Source organism: Carlito syrichta, unplaced genomic scaffold (assembly GCF_000164805.1).
Source record: "Carlito syrichta isolate Samal-C Ts95f unplaced genomic scaffold, Tarsius_syrichta-2.0.1 Scaffold305756, whole genome shotgun sequence".
Classification (NCBI taxonomy): domain Eukaryota; kingdom Metazoa; phylum Chordata; class Mammalia; order Primates; family Tarsiidae; genus Carlito; species Carlito syrichta.
In genome coordinates this window covers 828,075-850,019 of record NW_007249852.1, presented here as the reverse complement: position 1 = coordinate 850,019, position 21,945 = coordinate 828,075, and the positions used below count along the sequence as shown (strand labels likewise).

The 21,945-nt window shown below is 37.5% G+C and overlaps 1 protein-coding gene across 8 annotated transcripts in view; it reads left to right on the top strand.

The window, feature by feature from the left end:
- NCOR1 (nuclear receptor corepressor 1) overlaps positions 1 to 21,945 on the top strand; it is a 147,778-nt gene that overhangs the window by 93,225 nt on the left and 32,608 nt on the right. For 7 of the 8 annotated variants that reach the window (XM_021714775.1, XM_021714774.1, XM_021714772.1 and 4 more), the window contains 11 exons: positions 2,770 to 2,943; positions 3,716 to 3,876; positions 8,265 to 8,385; positions 8,483 to 8,584; positions 8,932 to 9,032; positions 11,187 to 11,355; positions 14,240 to 14,380; positions 16,164 to 16,247; positions 16,726 to 16,982; positions 17,337 to 17,697; positions 20,257 to 20,484. In XM_021714775.1, coding sequence (XP_021570450.1) covers positions 2,770 to 2,943; positions 3,716 to 3,876; positions 8,265 to 8,385; positions 8,483 to 8,584; positions 8,932 to 9,032; positions 11,187 to 11,355; positions 14,240 to 14,380; positions 16,164 to 16,247; positions 16,726 to 16,982; positions 17,337 to 17,697; positions 20,257 to 20,484 — 1,899 coding nt within the window. The remainder of the gene's footprint in view (positions 1 to 2,769; positions 2,944 to 3,715; positions 3,877 to 8,264; positions 8,386 to 8,482; positions 8,585 to 8,931; positions 9,033 to 11,186; positions 11,356 to 14,239; positions 14,381 to 16,163; positions 16,248 to 16,725; positions 16,983 to 17,336; positions 17,698 to 20,256; positions 20,485 to 21,945) is intronic. The other variant, XM_021714776.1, reaches the window with a different exon arrangement.

Below are 21,945 nucleotides of genomic sequence, written 5' to 3'. Positions count from 1 at the left end.
TTGCTAAATTGCCTAGGATGATTTCGAATTCGTGGGCTCAGGCAATCCTCTCATCTCAGCCTTCAAAAGTGCTGGGATTGTAGGCATGAGCCACCGCTCCCAACCCAACACAAATGTTTTAAATACAATCTCATAGAGCAGTTATAGAATTTTTTTTCTTTTCCACTGCCTCTGCCTCACCTAGAATGTTAAACATAGTGAGAAAGTGGATTTATGTGTAAACATCACCAAATATTGGTACAGTTCACCTGAATGAAGACCATGTTTTTTTTTTTTTCCTTTTCCCTTCATGGTCTCCTTTAGAAAATATCAGGCAATACTTGTTGTCCAGCTGTGTGGTTCTCTTCATCTTCTATTAATGTGAATGATAAAAACAGATTGTAGATGTGCCCTTTTTTAGTTGCTTAAAGTTTTTCCCATCTGTGGAAAAACTTGCAAAAGACCTTAGGGAAGAATTGTTTTCACTTTCCGGTAGCATGTATAGAAATTGACCTCTGCTTTACTGATAACATGAAGCCTCTTTCCTACATGAAGGAATTCAAAGTTAATCATGTAGAGAAAGTTAGACTTGAACTTCTAATGCACGTTTAATGGAATCTATCCAATAAAAATTAAGAATTAATACTTCTGTGTAACTCAGTCTAGTTTGTTGTATGTTTATGTTGTTGCTGTTTGTTTTGTTTTTCCAGTTTTGGGTACATGATTATTTAAGCTGTGTTTAGAACCATCTGAATTTCCATCATTTAAAAAAGAAAACTACTGTGACCAGTTTTTTTTTTGTTTTTTGTTTTACATAATTATAAACTTACTAGAAATGTTGAAACAACCAGGGATTGAGTTTTTAATGTGATGTGTTAATTATCTAGGAAGGAAGAAGAGAAGTAATTTTCTTTTGTAGTTGGTTTATTTAATAAATCTGTTTACTCGGTATTAGGACACTTAATAATCTAATCCATCCTATTAATATGTCAAAGGAGAAAAGAGTACTATCATCTTGATGGATACTCTAGAGGCATGTGAAATTCAACTACCAGTTTTTCAGTGAGACACAATTGCACTGTGGTTTAGAGCTCAGGGTCTGGAATTATACTGCTTTTTAAAAATCCTTAGTAGTATGACCTTGGTGGAGCAATTAAGTGTGATACTTTTGAGGCTCAGATTCCTAATCTGTAAAATGATATTAAACAATCTAATTGGTCGTGAGGGCTAACTGAGGTAATCCATGTAATGCACAATGCCCAGCACTTGTGTCTTAGTTGATATTTTTAGAATGACTTCTGATTATAAAAAATATCTGACTGGGCTCAGTGACTCAGCCTGTAATCCCGATACTTTAGGAGGCCGAGGCAAGTAGACTTTCTTAGCCCGCCGGTTCGAGACTAGCCTGGGCAACTTAACAAAACCTCATCTCTACAATACATCAAAAATTAGCTAGGCATGGTAGCGTGCACCTGTAGTTTTGCCTACTTGGAAAGCTGAGGCAGAAAGTTAGCTGGAGTCTAACAGGTCGACACTGGGGTGGCTGTGAGTATGCTACTACACTGCAGCCTGTGACATAGTGAGACTCCAACTCAAAAAAAAAAAGAATCTTAGTAAACTATTACCTAACATAGTTTAGTAAAGTAAAGAGAGGTTTAAGGATGGGATAAGATAAAATATTATTTATAGAATAAGATTATCCACCTAGGAAGCCTAAAATAGTCAACTGAAAAGTTATTAGAACTTAAAGGAAAACTCAGAAAAAATTGTTATACAGAAATCCATGCCTTTCCTATATGTTTGCAATAATCAGTTATACACACACACACACACACACACACACACACACACACACACACACACACACACACACGTACACCGATATGAATGAGATAGTTTTTTTAACAGAATAGTAAATACCTACAAAAATATATATATTTTTGGGACAAAGTACTCAAAATGATTTAAAAATCTGGATTTATTTGGAAAGATACATGGATACAACTAGGTAATGAAAAGAATAATAAGATGAATGAGACTCTGTTCTGGCAGATATTAAAATGCCACAGTTCTAAGTGGTTAGAGTTACAAATGAGTTTTACTTTGTGCTTTTCAAAGATTATATCAATTTTATTTTTAAAAGAAAAATTATATATATTTTAAAGTCTTAATATGACTGACTGCATTTCTGGCATGCTCTTTAAATGTTTAAAGTTTTTAAAATATTTTATGTGAAAATAACTTACATGATAAGTAATTTTCATTAGAATGACTGCAGTTATATTCATAGTTTATAAGCTTGTATAGGGGTTAGTTTGGTCTGCATCTTTTGAAAGGCTTCTTCCTTTTCTTAATTAAATTTATTTCTCCGAATATTAAGCAGTGAGCTTCAATAGGCTAATTATAACAGCTGAAATTCTCAGAGAGCTGACCTCTAATTCCAGCCAGTGATTCATGGAATCACTTGATAATCTGATGTTTGGCAGATGTTTGGCTGTTGCATGTGAAAACACTTGATTCTCCTTAAGAGAAGTTTCTTGTCCTTCAAGGGAAAAATCATAATTGGATCTTTGAGGATTTTATTAGGTCATAGTGATGTTGCATACATAGGAAATTTAGATTTATAGGATTCTGTAACTTCTCTGTGGGTGGATTTTCCCCTCAGGAATTTTAGACCTTGATATTCATATATAGATGGATCTGCCCCTGGATGGTGTGGGCTTGGTCCTTTCACACTTACTATTTTAATTTGGGGTTCTTCCCTTATTTTGATAACTTTAACTTTCATAGGAAAATCAGTCGCCTATATGCCTTATGCTGAGGTCAAACGTGCTCTAGAACAGGAAGCACAGATGCACAATACTGCAGCAAGGTCAGCCTCACCGTGTAGGCTTTCTCCAAGAGAAGTCAGTAAAGCCGCTCCACAGCCTGATATGAGTGCAGCCTGCTATAGTGTCCCGCCAGGTAAATATCACGCCTATGTGCAGTGGCAGCTGGCCATCTACCCACAGATGTTCTACGTGGGTGTTTTAATCTTGTGAATGAACTGCTCTTCTAGGACATGTCCTTGCTGTTTCAGAATGAATTTCTTGTTTCTTTGCATTTCATCATCAGATGTATTCAGTTGAGATCACTGGGCCACTGGGAAATTTGTGTTCATGCATTTATACTGTGACATTGACTGACTTTTTCTTTAAGAAGAATACATGAATTTGTAAACATCTTGAGATGTTTTCTGCCCCCTAGAAATGCAAGAGTTCCCTGAGAGCCAGATTCAGTAAATGTTTCTCAAATTATGCAAGGTGCAATGAGGACATACAACTGGTTGTCAGTCATGTCTGCATATTCTATGAAGTAGTGTTATCAGCTGTTTCTGAGAAGCACCCTTTTTTCCTCACCTTCATTGTGAGATCCAAAGAGTGATCGCAAGAGATAAAAAAACATATTGAAGATTGATGTTTGCCTTTGCTAAGCTGAAGCAGTTTGAAATAAGCATCAGATTCAAAGTTCTGTTTTGGAAGGGAGTTGAATTTTTTAACTCCACAAATGCTACTTGTGACGTGAATATGTATACAGGGTTAAGTGAAAGAGAAATTTAAAATAAATGTTCATTCTTGGCTTCATCTTGCACTTATAATTTAATTTGTGATTTAAAAATTCAGGAATGACAGAGAGGTGGCATGTTGAAAACAAGGAAACTGACTTTTTAAAAATCATTTTTTTCTCCTTTTAAAAGTCCTCCAACCTGCTCCACATCAAGTGATAACTAATCTCCCTGAAGGGGTTCGGCTTCCAACAACTCGACCGACCAGGCCACCACCTCCTCTCATCCCATCATCCAAAACCACAGTGACTACAGAAAAACCATCTTTTATAATGGGAGGCTCTATCTCACAGGTAAAATGGCTTCTCTTTGCAGTAGAGATCTCATTGAATATTGGTTTGGTAAATTTTCTCCTTTCTCACACTAATTTGTCATAGTATTAACAAATAATAATCTGTCTGAATATGAAACTTTCAGAGACAACGACCAGAAAATGCATCAGTCACTATACTAGTGCCACATTGAGTGCCCATGACATACCACTTGCTTTAACTTGCCAGGTTTAAGGTAGTGTAAATTAAAATGGAATAGTTTCAGCCGGGCTCGGTGGCTCAGCCTGTAATCCCGCGCCTTTGGGAGGCTGAGGTGAGTGGATTGCCTGAGCCCGCGGGTTCGAGACCCGCCTGGGCAGCGAGACCTCATCTCTGCAATAAATAAAAAAATCAGCCGGGCGTGGTAGCGCATGCCTGTAATTCTGGCTACTTGGAAGGGTGAGGCGGAAGGATGGCTGGAGTCCAGCAGGTCGAGGCTGCGGTGGCCGGGAGCGGCCACTGCACTCCAGTCTGGGTGACAGAGTGAGACTCCCAACTCAAAAAAAAAAAAATGGAATAGTTTCAAATAGTGAAATATTTGTTCACTGACCCTAAATATTAACTTGTAGATGGTTGATATTATATTTATTCCGAGTTTGGACACTAAATCTTTTTTTTATGACTCATTACCTCTTATTAAATTGAAATATGGTCTGATCTTCATGGTTTTGACTAATGTGTACAACCAGTAGCCACATATCCCAGTCAAGTTATTGAACAGTTCTATCACTTCAGAAAGCTTCCTCATGTTCCTTCCTAGATAGTCTTCCTCCCATCTCCTAAAGCAACCACTGTTCTGCTTTCTGCTCTCATAGATGAGTCTTGCCCTTTCTAAAACTTCATGTGAATGGAATTATACATTGTGCACTTTTTTGTGTGTCTTCTTTAAGTTAGCATAATGGTTTTAGGGATTTGTCCAGGGTTTTGTATAAACAGTAGTTTGTTTCTTTATTGCTTTATAATACCAGTTTCTCCTGTTAATGAAAACCTGAACTGTTTTTAAGTTTTTGGCTATTCTGAATAAAGCTGCTGTGGACATTCTTGTATTAGGTTCTTTGTGGACATATGTTTTCATTTTTCTTGTACAATTACATGGAAGTGAAATTGCTGGGTATATGTATGTTTTATTTTATAATTTTCTGGAGTGATTCAACAATTTTACACTGCCACCAGTAATGTGTGAGACTTCTGGTTGTTCTATTTATGATTAATAGTCTTTTTCATTTTAGTCATATGTAGTAGATATTGAATAATATCTCATTGTGGCTGTATTTTGCATTTCCCTGGCAACAAATGATCTTGGACACTTTTTCATTTGCTTTTTGGCTATCTATACATCCACCTTTGTAAAGTGACCATTGAAGTCTGTTTGTCTGTTTTTATTGGGCCTTTTTGTTATTGGGTTGTATAATTTTTTTATATATTGTGGTTGAAAGTTCTCTATTAGATACATGTATTACACATGTTTTCTGTATTTGTGGCTTGTCTTCATTTTGTTACTAGTTTGTTTTGATTAACAGAAGTTTTACATTTTGATATAGTCTATATATAAATTTTTTTCTCATATGATTAGTTGTGTTTTGTTAAGAAATCTTTGCCTGCTCTAGGGTTGGGAGATAGTCTATGTTTTTTCTGAAAGCTTTGCAGTTTGGCTTTTACAAAAATTCAGGGTTATGATCCGTCTAAAATTAATTTATGTATACAGTGTGGGGTCAGGATTGACATTCATTTTTCCATTTGGATTTATACTGCCAGTAACATTGGTTGCTTTAGTTCTTTGTTCAAAATCAATTGAATGTATATTTTGGGTCTCTTTGTGGACTCGCTTTGTGCTGTTCCATTGATCTACTTGCCAGTTGTTCATTCTTTTGTCAGTAACACAATGTTAATTACTGTAGTTTTATAGTAAGTCTTGAAATCATGTAGTGTAAGTTTTCAGTGTTTTTGCTTTTCAGGATAGTTTTAGCTATTCTATGTCTTTTGCATTTTCATATAAATTATCAATTTCTTTGTTTTGTTCCCAAGTTTTATTTAAGAACTCATACAAAATATTCTGAATAAGTGAGTTATAATTCTCATCTTTCTACTCCTTTGTCCTGATTAATTTGGAAGTAGTGTAATTCATAACTCTCTGCTGTTAACAACTACATGAAACCAGTTACATAGATTATTCTTCAAATAATTTTTGACAAGGTTTTTCAAAAACCATTTGGAAAAAAGCACTTCAGAAACTATAGTGTTCTTGCTCCTACTACTTCTCTACCAAGATTCCCAGCTTTTCCATTCACTTTAATTCTCTCTTGGAAACATTGCTTAAAATTGGCAAAATACATGATTCCGTCTTCCTCAGGGTGAATGCAGCCAAGAGTGAACTTTAGAACCTGCTTTTTTTTTCCCCCCCTTTCTTCATCCGCAAGCTTTTGTTTTGTTTTGTTTTTTGAGTTGGAGTCTTACTTTGTCACCTAGGCTGGGGTGTGTAGTGGCACGCTCACAGCCAACACAGCCTCAACCTGCTGGGCTCAGGTGATCCTTCCGTCTCAGCCTTCCATGTAGCTGGAACTACAGGTACATGCCACCACGCCTGGCTAATTTTTTGGTTTTTTGTAGAGATGAGGTCTTGCCAAGTTGCCCATACTGGTCTGGAACCCATGGGCTCAGGCAGTCCTCTCACCTCGGTCTCCCCAAGTGCTGGGATTATAGGCGTGAGCCACCATGCCCAGCCTCACAAGCTTTTTCATAGGTACCCTGGCAACAGCAGAGGCAGAAAGTTTATCAATTTCTTAAAAAAAAAAAAAAAACCGGCTGGAATTTTGGTTGAGATTGCATGGAATCTATAGATCAGTTTGGGGTAGAAATGGACATCTTAATGATATCTAATTCTTTTAATTCATGAACTTGTATATCTTTCCATTTATTTAGATCTATAATTTCTCCCAGCATTGCTTTATAGTTTTCACTTTAGAGGTTTTATACATATTTTGTTAGATTTATGTTTGGTTATTTGATTATCTTTAATGTATTTTATGTTTTTGTAGATGATATAACTTTTTAAAATTTTTTTCATTTTGAAAATGTGGGGTACAATTCAGGGTTAGGTATGCAAATATTCATTATGCAGGTACCCTTGTTGATGTGGGGTGCCCTCTCCCACCCTGGCAATTTCCCACTACTGCCAATTCCACCCCCCATATAGCTGTTTAAAATTTCATTTTCCAGTTTTTGCTAATATACAGAAATATATATATTTATTATATACATCTATTTATTTATTTATCTATGTTAAAATTTTTTAACTTTTTGAGTCAGGGTCTTACTCTGTCACCCAGGTTAGAGTGCAGTGGCATGATCACAGCTCACCACACCCTTGACATCTGGGCTCAGGTGATCCTTTCACCTCAGCCTCTCAAGTATCTGGGACTACAGGCACACACCACCATGCACTCAGCTAATTTTTTTATTTTTTATAGAGACAAATTCTTACTATGTTGTCTAGACAGGTCTCGAACTCCTGTCTCAGGCAGTCCTCCTCCCTTGGCCTCCCTGAGTGTTGGGGTTACAGGTATGAGCCACTGTACACGGCCACAACTGATTTTTATTAGTGCTTATAGTAGAATTTTTTTGTTTTGTTTTGGAATATTTCTTAGTATTTACTTTCTTTTTTTCTCTTACTCCTGATAGAAGGATTTTCTGTATATGGATGTCATCAGCAAATAAATACAGTTTTACTTTTCCCTTTCCAATTTTTATCCCATTTATTTATTTCTTTTTCTTATTTTATTGCATTGGCTAGATGAGAACTTTCAGTGTAAGAAGGCATTCAGTATTTGCTGTTAGGTATAATGTTAAATACAGGTTTTTTTTCATAAATGTCTTTCATCAGATTGAAAAATGTTGTCTTCCACTTTTAGTTTGCTCGCTCCCTCTCCCTCTCCCTCTCCCAAGCTTTTTGTTAATTTCCAGAGTTCTTTAAAGGTTGATTCTTACCATTTTTGCTGATTTTCTTGTTGCTTTTATGGAGGAACATTTTCAGAAGTCTTTATTACTCTGCTATATTCATTGTTGTTACTCCCCATAGCATTTTTAATAGGAATGAATGTTAAAAGTAGTGAGTGCATTGTTTAAGTGCTTATTAGTTGTCAGTATTGTCTACATGTGATTTATGGTAATTTCAGAAGACATATCCTGCTTCCTTTAAAATTTTCTAAAATTTAAGCAATGTATGATGAGCATTTTCTTGCTTTACAAATACTGTTCTAAATTTTGAGCCACAGGGGCATCTGTTTTTAGAAACAGAAACAGAAAACATTAACTTTATAATGGACCTTGTGAATAAAACAGTGTTTGTTTAGTCTTTTAAAATTACTTTTTAGGGAACACCAGGCACTTATTTGACTTCTCATAATCAGGCTTCCTACACTCAAGAAACAGCTAAGCCCTCAGTGGGATCTATCTCTCTTGGACTGCCACGGCAACAGGAATCTGCCAAATCAGGTCAGTGAGTTAATTTAGTCATAATGCATCTGCATTTGTAGCAGCACCACCAGTAATTTAGTACTTGATTGCTTCATGTTTCTCTGGCTTTTCACAGCTACTTTGCCCTACATCAAGCAGGAAGAATTTTCTCCCCGAAGCCAAAACTCACAACCTGAGGGTTTATTGGTCAGGGCTCAACACGAAGGTGTGGTCAGAGGTAAAATATGCTGTTTTGTAGAAATATTAAACTTTTGTTACCAATAAATTATTAAAGTGAGCCATTAATATGTTTTATTGATGTTTTTAAATTATAGCCTTTAAATTCTAAATTTAAGTTTCTTATCTATTGTAAAAATGATTTTAAAGCTTTCAAATTCCATATTTTAGCAGTTTAAAAAAAATAATTGCAATATTATTTTAGAAATACAGTCTAGCAAAACAAAATCTATTTTTGTACATTCCTTTTTCCTTTTCTCCTTCCCCCCCCTCCCAAATAGGGGCTTTTTTTTGTTTTGGGGGGCAGGGTAGGGTATAATATGCTAATAATTTTGTTTTTTTTTTCAGGTACCTCAGGAGCTATCCAAGAAGGAAGTATAACTCGGGGAACTCCAACTAGCAAAATTTCAGTGGAGAGCATCCCATCCCTACGGGGCTCTATCACTCAGGTTAGTTATGATCATTTCTAATATACTGAATAGTAGCTAAGAAAAAACTAGAAGTCAATTCTCAGAGCTTTGGCTGTTACAGTAGTACAGTTTTGTGGTTAAGTTGTTCATTCTTTGTTATGAAACTGGGTCTCAGTGATAGTAGACCTTAGATCTACAAACTGCAGAACAACATTAATGTGATCATTTTGACTATAACCTATGTTAACTATAATTTGGTTCATTTTAAAAGGTCACTTATGTGCAGGTTGTCAGAAGAAACTTGCTCTAATTGATGTAACTCTGTCTTTCTAGCAAAGCTTTTAATTTAAATAACTTAAATAGAAATTGAAAAGAAAACCATTACAGATTATTTGCTTGCTCTTGCACCTTGTGAAGAGGTAGGTCTGCAATCTCAGTATGTAATCTGCCTTGTTAGAATCTAATAATAAACTTGGAAATGTGGATGGCATTGACAAAAGCACCAAAATTTAAAAATATTTTCAGTTTTGGGCTAAATAAATCACCAATTTTGATTAATAAAATGTCTTTCTTTTCCTCAGCTAGATATTCTTTTTAACTTGAAATATTAAACAGTCCGTAGCCTGTATCTTTATTTATGTAGGGAAGGGAGAATCCTGTTTTGGAAAATCATTGTAAACAGAAATCTGTGCTTTGTACATTTTCAGGAGTGTCTGTTCATTGTTGCAAGTTTTTTGTTCATTGTGTTGTTCCTATTCCTTAGGATAGTGGTTCTCCAAGTGTGGTCCGCAGACCAGTAGCATCGACATCACCTGGAAAGTTGCTAGACATTATAAATTTTTAGACATTACCCCAGATGGACTGAAATCCAACCTGTGAGAGTGAGGCCCAGTAATCTGTTTTTCCAAGCTCTCTAGTGATTCTGCCAAACAAGTGTGACCTGTATACTAGAGCATTGGCATCACTTGGGAGCTTGCTAGAATAATGCAAAATGGTCAATCCCCACTCTAGACCTTAGGAATCAGAATCTCCATTTCAGCAAGATTCCCAGGTGCTTTCTCACCAAGACATGGAAAATTGTATGGCATATAGATATCTAGAAAGTTATATACTATTTCTTCAAATATCTTCTACATTTGACCATTGCATTTCCATTTTCAGACCAAACTAATATTTTAATTTGGACAGAGAAGTAAAATAAATGGGCCTGTTTATATTACTTTTTCTCTTCATATTTTTTCCCTTCAGTCTAGCATCCAAACTGTGGATGTATGAACTTGGCCACATGAGTCTAAGTTTTAAAATCTGTCTGTACATTTGACATGAGCATTTACAAAGTGGGTGTTAAGGATTTCTAGTTGTTTACTAATACTGAGTTCACTTAAAGACTGTATGAGTAAATATATTGCTCTCAACATTCTTCCTGCTATAAATACATAACTTCACACCATGCTCACTAGACTTTTAGAGGTTTCAGAGTGTATTGGGCACCCTAAATGTGTGAGTGGGCTTAGGTCTGAGATTCCCACTCCCATTTCAACCCAATCAGCTATGAACAGTTTTCATTCAAGAAAAGGCTCGCTGCATAAAGGAAAGGTAAAAAGAATAGACACTGACAAGCCATAAAAGGACTGACAGTTGTGAAAATTTAGATGATATGACCTAAACTGATTCAATATCACAAAACAGAGGCACCTGAATTTGCTTCCCCTCCTCTTATTGATGACCAAAAGCTTAACCCAGCAGACAGTCGGATAATTGAAAGTTATTTTTTCCTTGTATCACAATTGGGGAGAAAGTTGTAGTATTCTAAATTTAAAACTTAATTTATTATATTATTTTTATTATAAATTTTGCAAACGCTTTGTTACATTTTCATGATTTTAGGCCTTAAGACAAACTTCTGAGAGTTAAATCCTTTATTAAAGGTTTGACATTAAGGTAGGGAACAAAGCTGATTGATCTAATATACCAATCATAATCTGAAGAAGTGTTATATGGCAGAGTTTAAAGATGAAGGTACAAGATTTCTTTCTAAAAATTAAATGTCTGATTTACTTTCATGTGCTTATGCTTTCATTTTTTAAGATAAAGATTTATCTGACTCTCAGTGTGATAGGTTAAATCTGAGCTTCTTGTGTTTCCTCTAAACTTGAGTGACTCTTCTGGTGCTTGTGTTTGATTTGATGGCAGGGTACCCCAGCTCTGTCCCAAGCTGGCATACCAGCCGAGGCGTTGGTGAAAGGGTCTATTTCTAGAATGCCCATTGAAGAGAGTAGTCCTGAGAAAGGCAGAGAGGAAGCAACATCCAAAGGCCATGTTATTTATGAAGGCAAAAGTGGACATATCTTATCATATGATAGTAAGTATTATGTGTATATACTGAAGCCAAAATTGTAATATGTGACTAAAAACACGAGTTCTGATTTTTTCCACATTTTTGTTATGGGAAAGTCAGTTTACTTTTGCTGATCCCCTGTATCCTCTGAGTAAAAGGGGGGTTAATGATAATGCCTGTCTCCTGAAAATTTTGTGAAAAATCAGTTCGCACAGTCAGTGAAAAGTGATTAACAATTCAGAATCCACAGAAAGTATCCCATTAGTGGTAGCTAAGATTGTCATCGACTGTGGTCAGTTTAGCCTAGAAAGAGAATCTTTGTTTAACTTTAATAGAATCACTTTTATTTTAAAGGGATTTATATTTTATGAGTTAAGAATTAGGAGATAGATAATATTCTGATGCTCTTGGAAAGAATATTGAGTTTAAATTCTCTTTTTTTTTTTTGACTTAGAGTCTCGCTCTGTCGCCCAGACTGGAGTGCAGTGGCCGCTCCCGGCCACTGCAGCTTCGACCTGCTGGGCTCCGGCGATCCTTCCGCCTCAGCCTGACGAGTAGCTGGAATTATAGGCGCACGCTACTACGCCCGGCTAATTTTTGATTTATTGCAGAGATGAGGTCTCACCAAGTTGCCCAGTCGGGTCTCAAACCCGCGGGCTCAGGCAATCCACTCACCTCAGCCTCCCAAGGCGCGGGATTATAGGCTGAACCACCAAGCCCGGCTTAAATTCTCCTTAATAAAACTATTTTAATTCCTATGTTTGTGTATGTGAACATTTTCTTCAGATGTATTCTTTTTTCTTTTTTTTTGAATTGGGGTCTCATTCTGTCACCCATGCTGGTGTGCAGTGGCATGCACGCTCATGGCTCAGCCTTCCAAGTAGCCAGAACTACAGGCGCACGCTACCACACCCAGCTAATTTTTGATTTATCATAGAGACGAGGTCTCACCAAGTTGCCTGGGCTGGTCTTACTCACGGGCTCAGGCAATCCTCTTACCTCGGGCTCCCAAAGTGCTGGAATTACAGGCTGTGCCACTGAGCCCAGCCTAGATGTATTCTTAAGTTATATTTTTTTCAATAGTATTATTTCATAAGAATGACTCAAATGTGATGTAAATATTAACCAAGTTGACTGAGTTTGAGTTCTCATTTGTAACTAACTGTCTTCATGACCTTAGAGTAGTCATTAGCTATGTTTTCTTTCTTTTTAAAAACAAAGAAATAAAATATGTACACACATAGTGCCAGAAGCTGCAAAATGTACGATAGCTTTCCTATTTTCTTCATTCTTATATGTCTGATGTATTTTGATTAACATTTTATATCTGGGGTTAAGAAATTAATATAGCCGGGCACGGTGACTCACACCTATAATCCCAGCATTTTGTGAAGCTGAGATGAGAGGATTGTCTGAGCCCACGGGTTCGAGACCAGCCTGGGCAACTTGGTGAGACCTCACTTCTACAATAAATCAAAAAATTAGCAGGGCATGGTGGCATGTGCCTGTAGTTCCAGCTACTTGGAAGGCTAAGGCAGAAGGATCGCCTGAACCTAGTAGATCAAGGCTGCAGTGATCATCAGCGTACCACTGTACTCCAGCCTGGGTGACAGAGTGAGACTCCAACTCAGAAAAAAAGAAGAAATTAATGTATATTGCTCAAGCCAGAAATCTGGATGGCATCCTTGACTTCTTTGTTTCTTTCCACATCCAACAAATCACTGAGTCATTTCTGTTCATTTTCCTAAAGTCTCTAGAATCCATCCATTACTCTGTATTCCCCACTGTCACTGACATTTTCTTCTGGCTAACCCAGCAGTCATCTCCTCAACTTTACTCTCATTTATCGTCAGAGCTGTACACCATGTCATTTCCAGTTTGACTCTCCATTGTCTTTAAGACTACTTGGCAAAGTCCCTACTTTGGCTTCATCACCTCTCTACAAACTGCTTCCAACCTCTCTTCAGGTTTTTCCCCCTCCCACTCTTCCCCTTAGCCCTTTGGGTTTACTTCCCTTACACTGTCTTCCCAGCTCTACACATTTACCATTTACTGAATTTGCTGCGCTTAAGTTCTTTTTTTTTTTTTTTGAGTTGTAGTCTTACTTTGTTACTCAGGCTGGAGTGTGCTGGCATAATCACGACTACCACAGTCTCAACCTACTGGGCTCAGGTAACCCTTCTGCCTCAGCCTCCCAAGCAGCTGGGTCTACAGGCGCATGCCACCACACCCAGCTAATATTTTTATTTATTGTAGAGATGAGGTCTCGCCAAGTTGCCTAAGCTGGTCTTGAACCCCTGGACTCAAGCTTGAACCTCTTACCCCCTTCTCTCAGAGTACTGGGATTACAGGTGTGAGCCACTGTGCCTTACTGAGCTTATGTTCTTTTAATGTACCATACTCTGTCTTGCCCTTGGGGTCTTTGTGTTCCTGTTCTCTCTACCTGTACTACTTTTTCTTCCCTTTACCTTTGATTTAAGCAGCTCTTATCCATCCTTCATTCTTAGCTTTCACACTACTTCTGAGTAGCCTTATTTGAACCTGGACGTCTTTTTCCCAGCATTATCGTAGCACATTATACTTCTCTTTTCATAGTACTTATTGCACTGAACATCAAGGACCTACTAATTTATCTGTACGTACCACTATTGGGTAAGTTTTATGAAGGAAGGGACTTAATTTGTTAACATTACTTGCAAGCCTAGCTTGTGCCTGCACAGTAGGCACTCAGTAAATATATTCAAATCAATGAGAACATTTAGTATCATCTACATGGAAGTATGTTGCAAGTTAAGACAAATTTCTTATATTGTTATTCTTATAAGGTAGACTATAAAATTAAGATACCTTATTTATTATACATTGTAGGTATTATTCTCTGAACAATTACTATTTCTATGTTCTGCAGATATTAAGAATGCCCGAGAAGGGACTAGGAGTCCAAGAACAGCTCATGAAATCAGTTTAAAAAGAAGCTATGAATCAGTGGAAGGAAATATAAAGCAAGGGATGTCAATGAGGGAGTCTCCTGTATCAGCACCATTAGAGGGTAAAGTGTTGTTTCCAGAACAGTATTTGATATATATATTTTTGTATAGTAAGTTTGTATTGTTGAATTAAGTTGTGTTCAAGCTCTGTCATTTCTATCTGAAATCTGTATTTATATGAATATAAGCTAAGGTTTTTTTCATATCTGTATTAAATCAAGTGTCACATAACAGGGAAGAAGTAAAAACTTAAAACACAGTTGGTCATATTATAGGTAACTGTTAGAATGCCTATATTTGAATACTCATACAAGTTATAGATTATTCCTGTTTGAGTTAAGTGAGCTTTAAAAATGCGAAATTCACTGGGTGCAGTGGCTCACGTCTATCATCCCAGCACTTTGGGAGGCTGAGGTGAGAGACTTGCTTGAGCCCACGGGTTCAAGAATAGCCTGGGCAACTTGGTAAGACCTCACCTCTACAATAAACCAAAAAATTAGCCAGATATGGTAACACATGCCTGTAGTTCCAGCTACTTTGAAGGCTAAGGCAGAAGGATTGCCTGAGCCCAGCTGCGATGGCCGTGCGTGTGCCACTGCACTCCAGCCTGGGCAACAGAGTGAGACTCTAACTTTAAAAAAAAAAAAAAGTGAAATTCATTCTGAGAACTTTCTAAAAAATTGTGAGACTGATAAAGTGGTGTAATGGATAAAGACTTGAATTTGGGCCAGGCATGGTGGCTAATGGCTATAATTCCAGCATTTTGGGAAACCAAGACAGAAGGATCCCTTGAGGCCAGGAGTTCAAGACCAAACTGAGCAACATAGTAAGACCCCACCTCTATGAAAATTTTTTTTTTTTAAATTAGCCAGGAGTGGTTATAAGCACCTGTAGTTCTAGTTACTTGGGAGGTTGAAGCAGGAGGACCCCTGAGCCCAGGAGTTCAAAGCTGCAGTAAGCTATGATCATGCTACTGCACTCCTGGACGACAGAGCTAGATGTTATCTATAAAAAAATTTAAAAGTTAAAAAAATAAAAATAAAGGCGTGATTTTGAATTTTACCTCCAGACTTTTCTTATGAATTTTATGCTTGTTTCTTCCTCTGTAAATCAAGAGATTGTGTCCAACCTATGCTGATCATGTGATAGGCCTTCTGTAAATGATCACTATGGTTTTATTTTGTTAATGGCTCACTTTCTCTAAATTTTAAACTGTGTTAACTAATTTTAATGTAGATGAAATATTAAAGCATGGTAAGTTCTATATTATTTTCTAAGATCTAGAGGTTCTCTGTATTAAAAAACTCATCTTTAATGTAAATGTGTGGTCATTTCTAAACTGATTTATATTTATCAGCAATATGATGTGAAACTTCTCAGGAGTTTATTTACAGCTTTTTTTGCTTTGATTTGTATGTTTCATTTAATATATTTTTCTCATTTTTGTGATAGATATATTTTATGTTTTCCCTTTTTCAAAGTATATTTCCCAAAGCTCAAACATGATTTTCAATCCTGTATCTTTTCTCCTCTTGATAAAGAAACATTGGGATTTTAGATATAGCTTTGAAAGTATTTATCTTTCTTTTTTGGCCTTTAATTAGATGCATCTGTAGCCATTTTGTATTTAGGAAAATGTTTACAAAGGGACCGTGTGATGTCATATTGGGTGCTTCTGACTTTTCTCCCCCATGATACTCTTCTGGATAGTTCACAAATTCAAATTCACATTCTTTCTTCCATATAGGTTTTATCAGAAATATATATTCTAAATCCAGCATTAAGTATATGTGAATTGACTTATACATTATGTTTAATAATTGCATTGTTTTGTTGTTTTGAAAGGGCTGATATGCCGAGCATTACCCAGAGGGAGCCCTCATTCTGACCTCAAAGAAAGGACTGTACTGTCTGGCTCCATAATGCAGGGTAAACTTTCTGCTTGTTTTGCCTTTTTATTTATAACTGCCTCACTGGCAACATAGCTTGACATTAATATGCAGTGTATTGAAGTCTGCTTTCCAAGATATTTTCCCTTTTGAAATATTAAATATTAAAGTCTTATTACTTTTCTGCCTCTGAGCTGCATAGTTTTTTGGAAAAAATATAATTGCCTTATCTTTATAGAAACTTCTTTATAATGTAAGAACCATTTTATGACTGTGATGAGTTATGAATTATATCTTGAGCAACCCTAAAATAACAATAATTGATGACTTGAGAATCTATTATTAACAGATAGTTTTATTAGAAACTGCAAAAATGGAAGACATTAATTGTTTTAAATGATGGTAAAATATACATAACAAAATTTATCATTTTAACCATTTTTAAGTGTACAATTCAGTGTCTTTGTGTAACCATCAGCATTATTTTTATAAGTATGTTTTCCAAATTCTTTTTCAAGGCACACCAAGAGCAACAACTGAAAGCTTTGAAGATGGCCTTAAATATCCCAAACAGATTAAAAGGGAAAGTCCTCCCATACGAGCATTTGAAGGTGCCATTACCAAAGGAAAACCATATGATGGGATCACCACCATCAAAGAAATGGGACGGTCCATTCATGAGATTCCACGACAAGATATTTTAACTCAGGAAAGTCGGAAAACTCCAGAAGTGGTCCAGAGCACAAGGCCGATAATTGAGGGTTCCATTTCACAGGTAACTAGGTTATGGCTTTTTCTGTCAGAAATTCTACTTCAGACTGATATTTATGGAATGCTTTTAAAAGGTGTGGCTTAATAATTATGAGTGATTCTTATGTCAGATCTCTTGAAAGTAAACATGAAAATTTTATGTACTCTTTATCATCAGTTTTTCTTATGTTCATAGCATGGAATGTATAATGTGGGAAAGTATGCAATTCGGAATCAGTGGGTTTGTGATTGAGATATTCACACAGGCAATAAATGTCACCACAGCAAACTATAGCTCACATTGGCCAGACATAGACCTGAGATGGAAAAATATCTGGATGACTCCGCTACCTGTAATGTTATGTTTCTTTCCCTTTAGGGCACACCAATAAAGTTTGACAGCAACTCAGGTCAATCTGCCATCAAACATAATGTCAAATCCTTAATCACGGGGCCTAGCAAATTACCCCGTGGAATGCCTCCGCTGGAAATTGTACCAGAGAACATAAAAGTGGTAGAACGGGGAAAATATGAGGATGTGAAAGCAGGCGAGCCCGTGCGTTCCCGGCACACGTCGGTGGTAAGCTCTGGCCCCTCCGTTCTTAGGTCCACACTTCATGAAGCTCCCAAAGCACAGCTGAGCCCGGGGATTTACGATGACACCAGTGCACGGAGAACCCCTGTGAGTTATCAAAACACTATGTCCAGAGGTTCACCCATGATGAACAGAACTTCCGATGGTACGTTATTTTTGTTGCCTGGTTCGATCAGTTTTATTGCACTTTCTTATCTCTGGCAAGTAGTAAACATCAACTTGTTAGTTATGGAAGTCTCAAAGTAGGCAGAATTTTGGGTAATATATCTGAGTTTTAAATAAAGTGACGAGTGTGATGGAGTCCAGAAATAATCTAGAGCAAGTATATTTTTAGAGAAAATTTTTTAGCTAATTGTATAAGGTTTTCTGGAGGTGAGGTTTGACAGTTGTTTCTTCAGTGACTATGTGGCATGGTTGAAAGTAGGCTTTGGGACAAGACTTAGTTAGGCTTGAACTAAAGTTCTGACTGCCTAAACTTGGACACGTTACTTAACTTTTTATTTTTGTTTTAGCTTCCTCATCTGTAAAACAGTAATGTAATGTTAGACCTACCTCACTGGATTGTTGTGAAGATAAAATGAGATAATGTGCTTAAAAAACTTAAAACAGTGCCTAGTATTTACAAAGGACTCAATAAATGTGAACTGTTGTTGTTGTTACTGTTGTTATTATGAGCATAACCCTGTGCTGCTGGTTACTACATCAGTATGGTGAGAGGCATTGATTTTTACTAGATGGTCTCTTAAACAATCTGAGGCCCTTAAAAATGCATCTACTTTTATTTTTAATTTCATTACAATATGTATTTATTGAGGGCTCACATGCAGGGTCCTGGGCTGGACACTGTGTGAGCTGTAAAGGTGAAGAATATTTTGGATGGTGGAACAGAGTTAAGAGAAGGGGAAGTACCTTGCTGTGGATAGGGTGATAGGTCAAAATCTTTTTGGCTTTAGTTTTGACAAAGCAGAATTGCCCTGCGGAACGGCACTCCACATTTGAGCGAGCGGGAACTTGGAAAGAGGTGTGATAAACCAGCATGATTTCCTGATTTTGACAAGCAGATTTGTTTGACCATGGTAAAATTCGTATTATCAAAGTGTTACGAATTAGTCAGTAGTGATGATTGTACAACCATTATACCAGTACTTACTACCACTGAATTATACCCTTTAAAATGGTAAATCTTGTGTGTATTTTAGTACAATTTAAAAAATTGATGGCCAGGCATGGTGTCCTACACCTGTAATTCCAGCACTTTAGGAGGCCAGCCTATTCAACATAGTGAGACTTCCATCTCCACAAAAAAAGTAAAAAATTAACCAGGCGTGATGGTACACACCTGTATTCCCAGCTACTCAGGGGATTGAGGCAGAAGGATAACCTGAGCCCAGGAGTTTGAGGCTATATTAAGCTGTAATCATGCCACTGTACTCCAGTCTGGGTGACAGAGTGGGACCCCAATTCAAAAATAATAATAATAAAAATAGAAAAGAATGATAGCTGATAAATGTTTGGGTATAATAAACATCAATGAGACAGTCTAGCCACTCTGAATAACATTATTTAGAAAAGGAGCAGATGGAGCAGGGAGGAGATAGATGTTGGTGAGAAAGTCACTGTAGAAGAACAGAGCAAGGAAAAAATTTTAGTGTAACTAGTTATTGATGGACAGGAAGAAGGTTGTTTAACAAAGGCAATGAGAGGAAACTGAAATTTGCTACATGTGGGGCCAAAAGCATTTAGATTGTTAAAGTCATACAGAAACCAGAATCATTCATAATGAGAATCATTCATAATGAGATTTAAAGAGAAGTGTTAAACTTCATTTTTAGTCTTACATAAGATGAAAATATTGGTGCTGTGATTCAAAAGGTGGCAATCCTCTCCAGATCTAAAAGCTTCTACTAGTTCTTTTCATTTGCATGCTTTGCAAGATTGAATGTTAAATGTTTAGGGGAAAGAGAAGATCATGAATATGAATATAGTCTGGATTTTTTTGTTGTTGTTTGTTTTTTGGGGTTTTTTTGGAGTTGGAGTCCCACTCTGTTGCTCAGGCTGGCGTGCAGTGGCACGCTGGTACCACAGCCTCGATCTGCTGGTCTCAGGTGATCCTTCCACTTTAGCCTTCTAAGTAGCTGGGACTACAGGTGTGCACCACCATGCCCAGCTAATTTGTTTTTTTTTTTTTTTGAGTTGGAGTCTCACTCTGTCACCCAGACTGGAGTGCAGTGGCCACTCCCGGCCACCACAGCCTCGACCTGCTGAGCTCCGGCGATTCTTCCGCCTCAGCCTTCCAAGGAGCTGGAACTACAGGCGCGTGCTGCCACACCCAGCTGATTTTTGATTTATTGTAGAGATGAGGTCTCGCCAAGTTGCCCAGGTGGGTCTCGAACCCGCGGGCTCAGGCAGTCCACTCACCTCAGTCTCCCAAAGTGCTGGGATTACAGACTGAGCCACCGAGCCTGGCTCCAGCTAATTTTTTAATATCTTGTGGAGACATAGTCTTGCCAGGTTGCCCAGGCTGGTCTCAAATCCCTGGATTCAGGCAATCCTCTTGTCACTACCTCCCAAAGTGCTGGGATTACAGGTGTGTGCACCGTGCCTGGCCGAATATAGTCATTATTGATGGTTGCAAGATAGATTAATATTATAATAGTTTGAATGCTTTCTTAAGAATTTGTGGCTATGGCTTTTTTTCTTCCAGTTACAATTTCTTCTAACAAGTCTACCAACCATGAAAGGAAAGCAACACTGACTCCTACCCAAAGGGAAAGTATACCAGCGAAGTCTCCTGTGCCTGGGGTGGATCCTGTTGTGAGCCACAGCCCATTTGATCCCCATCACAGGGGCAGCTCTGCAGGAGAGGTTTATCGGAGCCATCTGCCCACACACTTGGATCCAGCCATGCCCTTTCACAGGACTCTGGATCCTGGTAAGCATTAAATATAGTGACACTTTATAGCAAAGAAATAATACACCTGTATGACTTTTAAGCTTTCTACTATAGTACGATATGTAGACAGTTGCACAAATTATTAGTGTACAGCTCAGTGAATTTTCAAAAAAATGAATACCTCCATGTTAGCAGCACCCAAATCAAGAAACAAAATATTAACAGCACCCCTTAAAGAACTAAAAATAATAGATAGATGAAAAGGCCTCTTATCTGATGGCAGTTGGTAAAATTGAGTGGACAAGTAGGTTAATGTGATGAGTTATTTTAAAATGACAGAGGCATACCTTAAACATGTTAATTGACAACATAAACATGCATTTACCAGTGTTCTGATCTAAGGCCAAGGTATTTTCATAGACTATGGATTAAACCTCACCGTTAACTTTCTTTACCTTTCTTATGTAAAAGACACGTTTCTAGGTTTGATAGTTTTTGTTTTTGTTTTTTTAAGTGAATGTAGAATTTAAAGATACTTTTAAGCAATCTAATTTTGTGGAATGAGGGGAGACTTGATTGCTCTGGCTGGTCTCTAATTCCTGGCTTCAAATGATCCTCTGACCTTGGCCTTCCAAAGCATGTGTATTACAGGTACCCTTAAGTAATCTAAATACAGATGCCTAGATTTTTTTTTCGCTGTCTTTTAGAGTTGTCTAGTCCACACCTGATTCAACTTATATATTGAGTCAGCTTATTTCTCAGAGAAACAACTCTTATCATTCTTCTTTCATCATTTTACAGTGATTTCATTAAGTTATATACTTCTAGAACATTAGAGATGGAAGAAACTTTTGAACACCACTGATATTGGTAGATGTAATTCTGGTAGGTGCAGAAGCAGTCTGTACTGGGCAGAAGGCAGTGTATTTTACACGTAGAGAAGAGAGTAGCAATTACATTAGCAAGTTGGATTATAGAACTGACCTCTCCTTGTCCTCCCAGGGCCCAGACCTTGATCCTCTTTGTCACTGCTGGCTGAGCCTGAGTCACACGTGTTTTCTGCTTAGACCTGTTTTCTGTCTTGAATTCTGCTTTTTACATCCTTCAAGTTAAAATTGGGACATATAATACCTGTGTCTCACCTTGGTCCATATGGAAGTATTTTTCATGACTACCGCTAAGTTTAAATACTGAGGATTATTTTTATTTCATAGTTCAACAGCAAAGTACCTGTAGAAAATATTTTATCTTAGCCGGGCTCGGTTGTAATCCTGCGCCTTTGGGAGGCTGAGGTGAGTAGATTGCCTGAGCCCGCGGGTTCGAGACCCGCCTGGGCAGCGAGACCTTATCTCTACAATAAATCAAAAAATCAGCCGGGTGTGGTAGCGCATGCCTGTAATTCCAGCTACTTGGAAGGCTGAGGCGGAAGGATCGCCAGAGCCCAGCAGGTCGAGGCTGCGGTGGCCGGGAGCGGCCACTGCACTCCAGTCTGAGCAACAG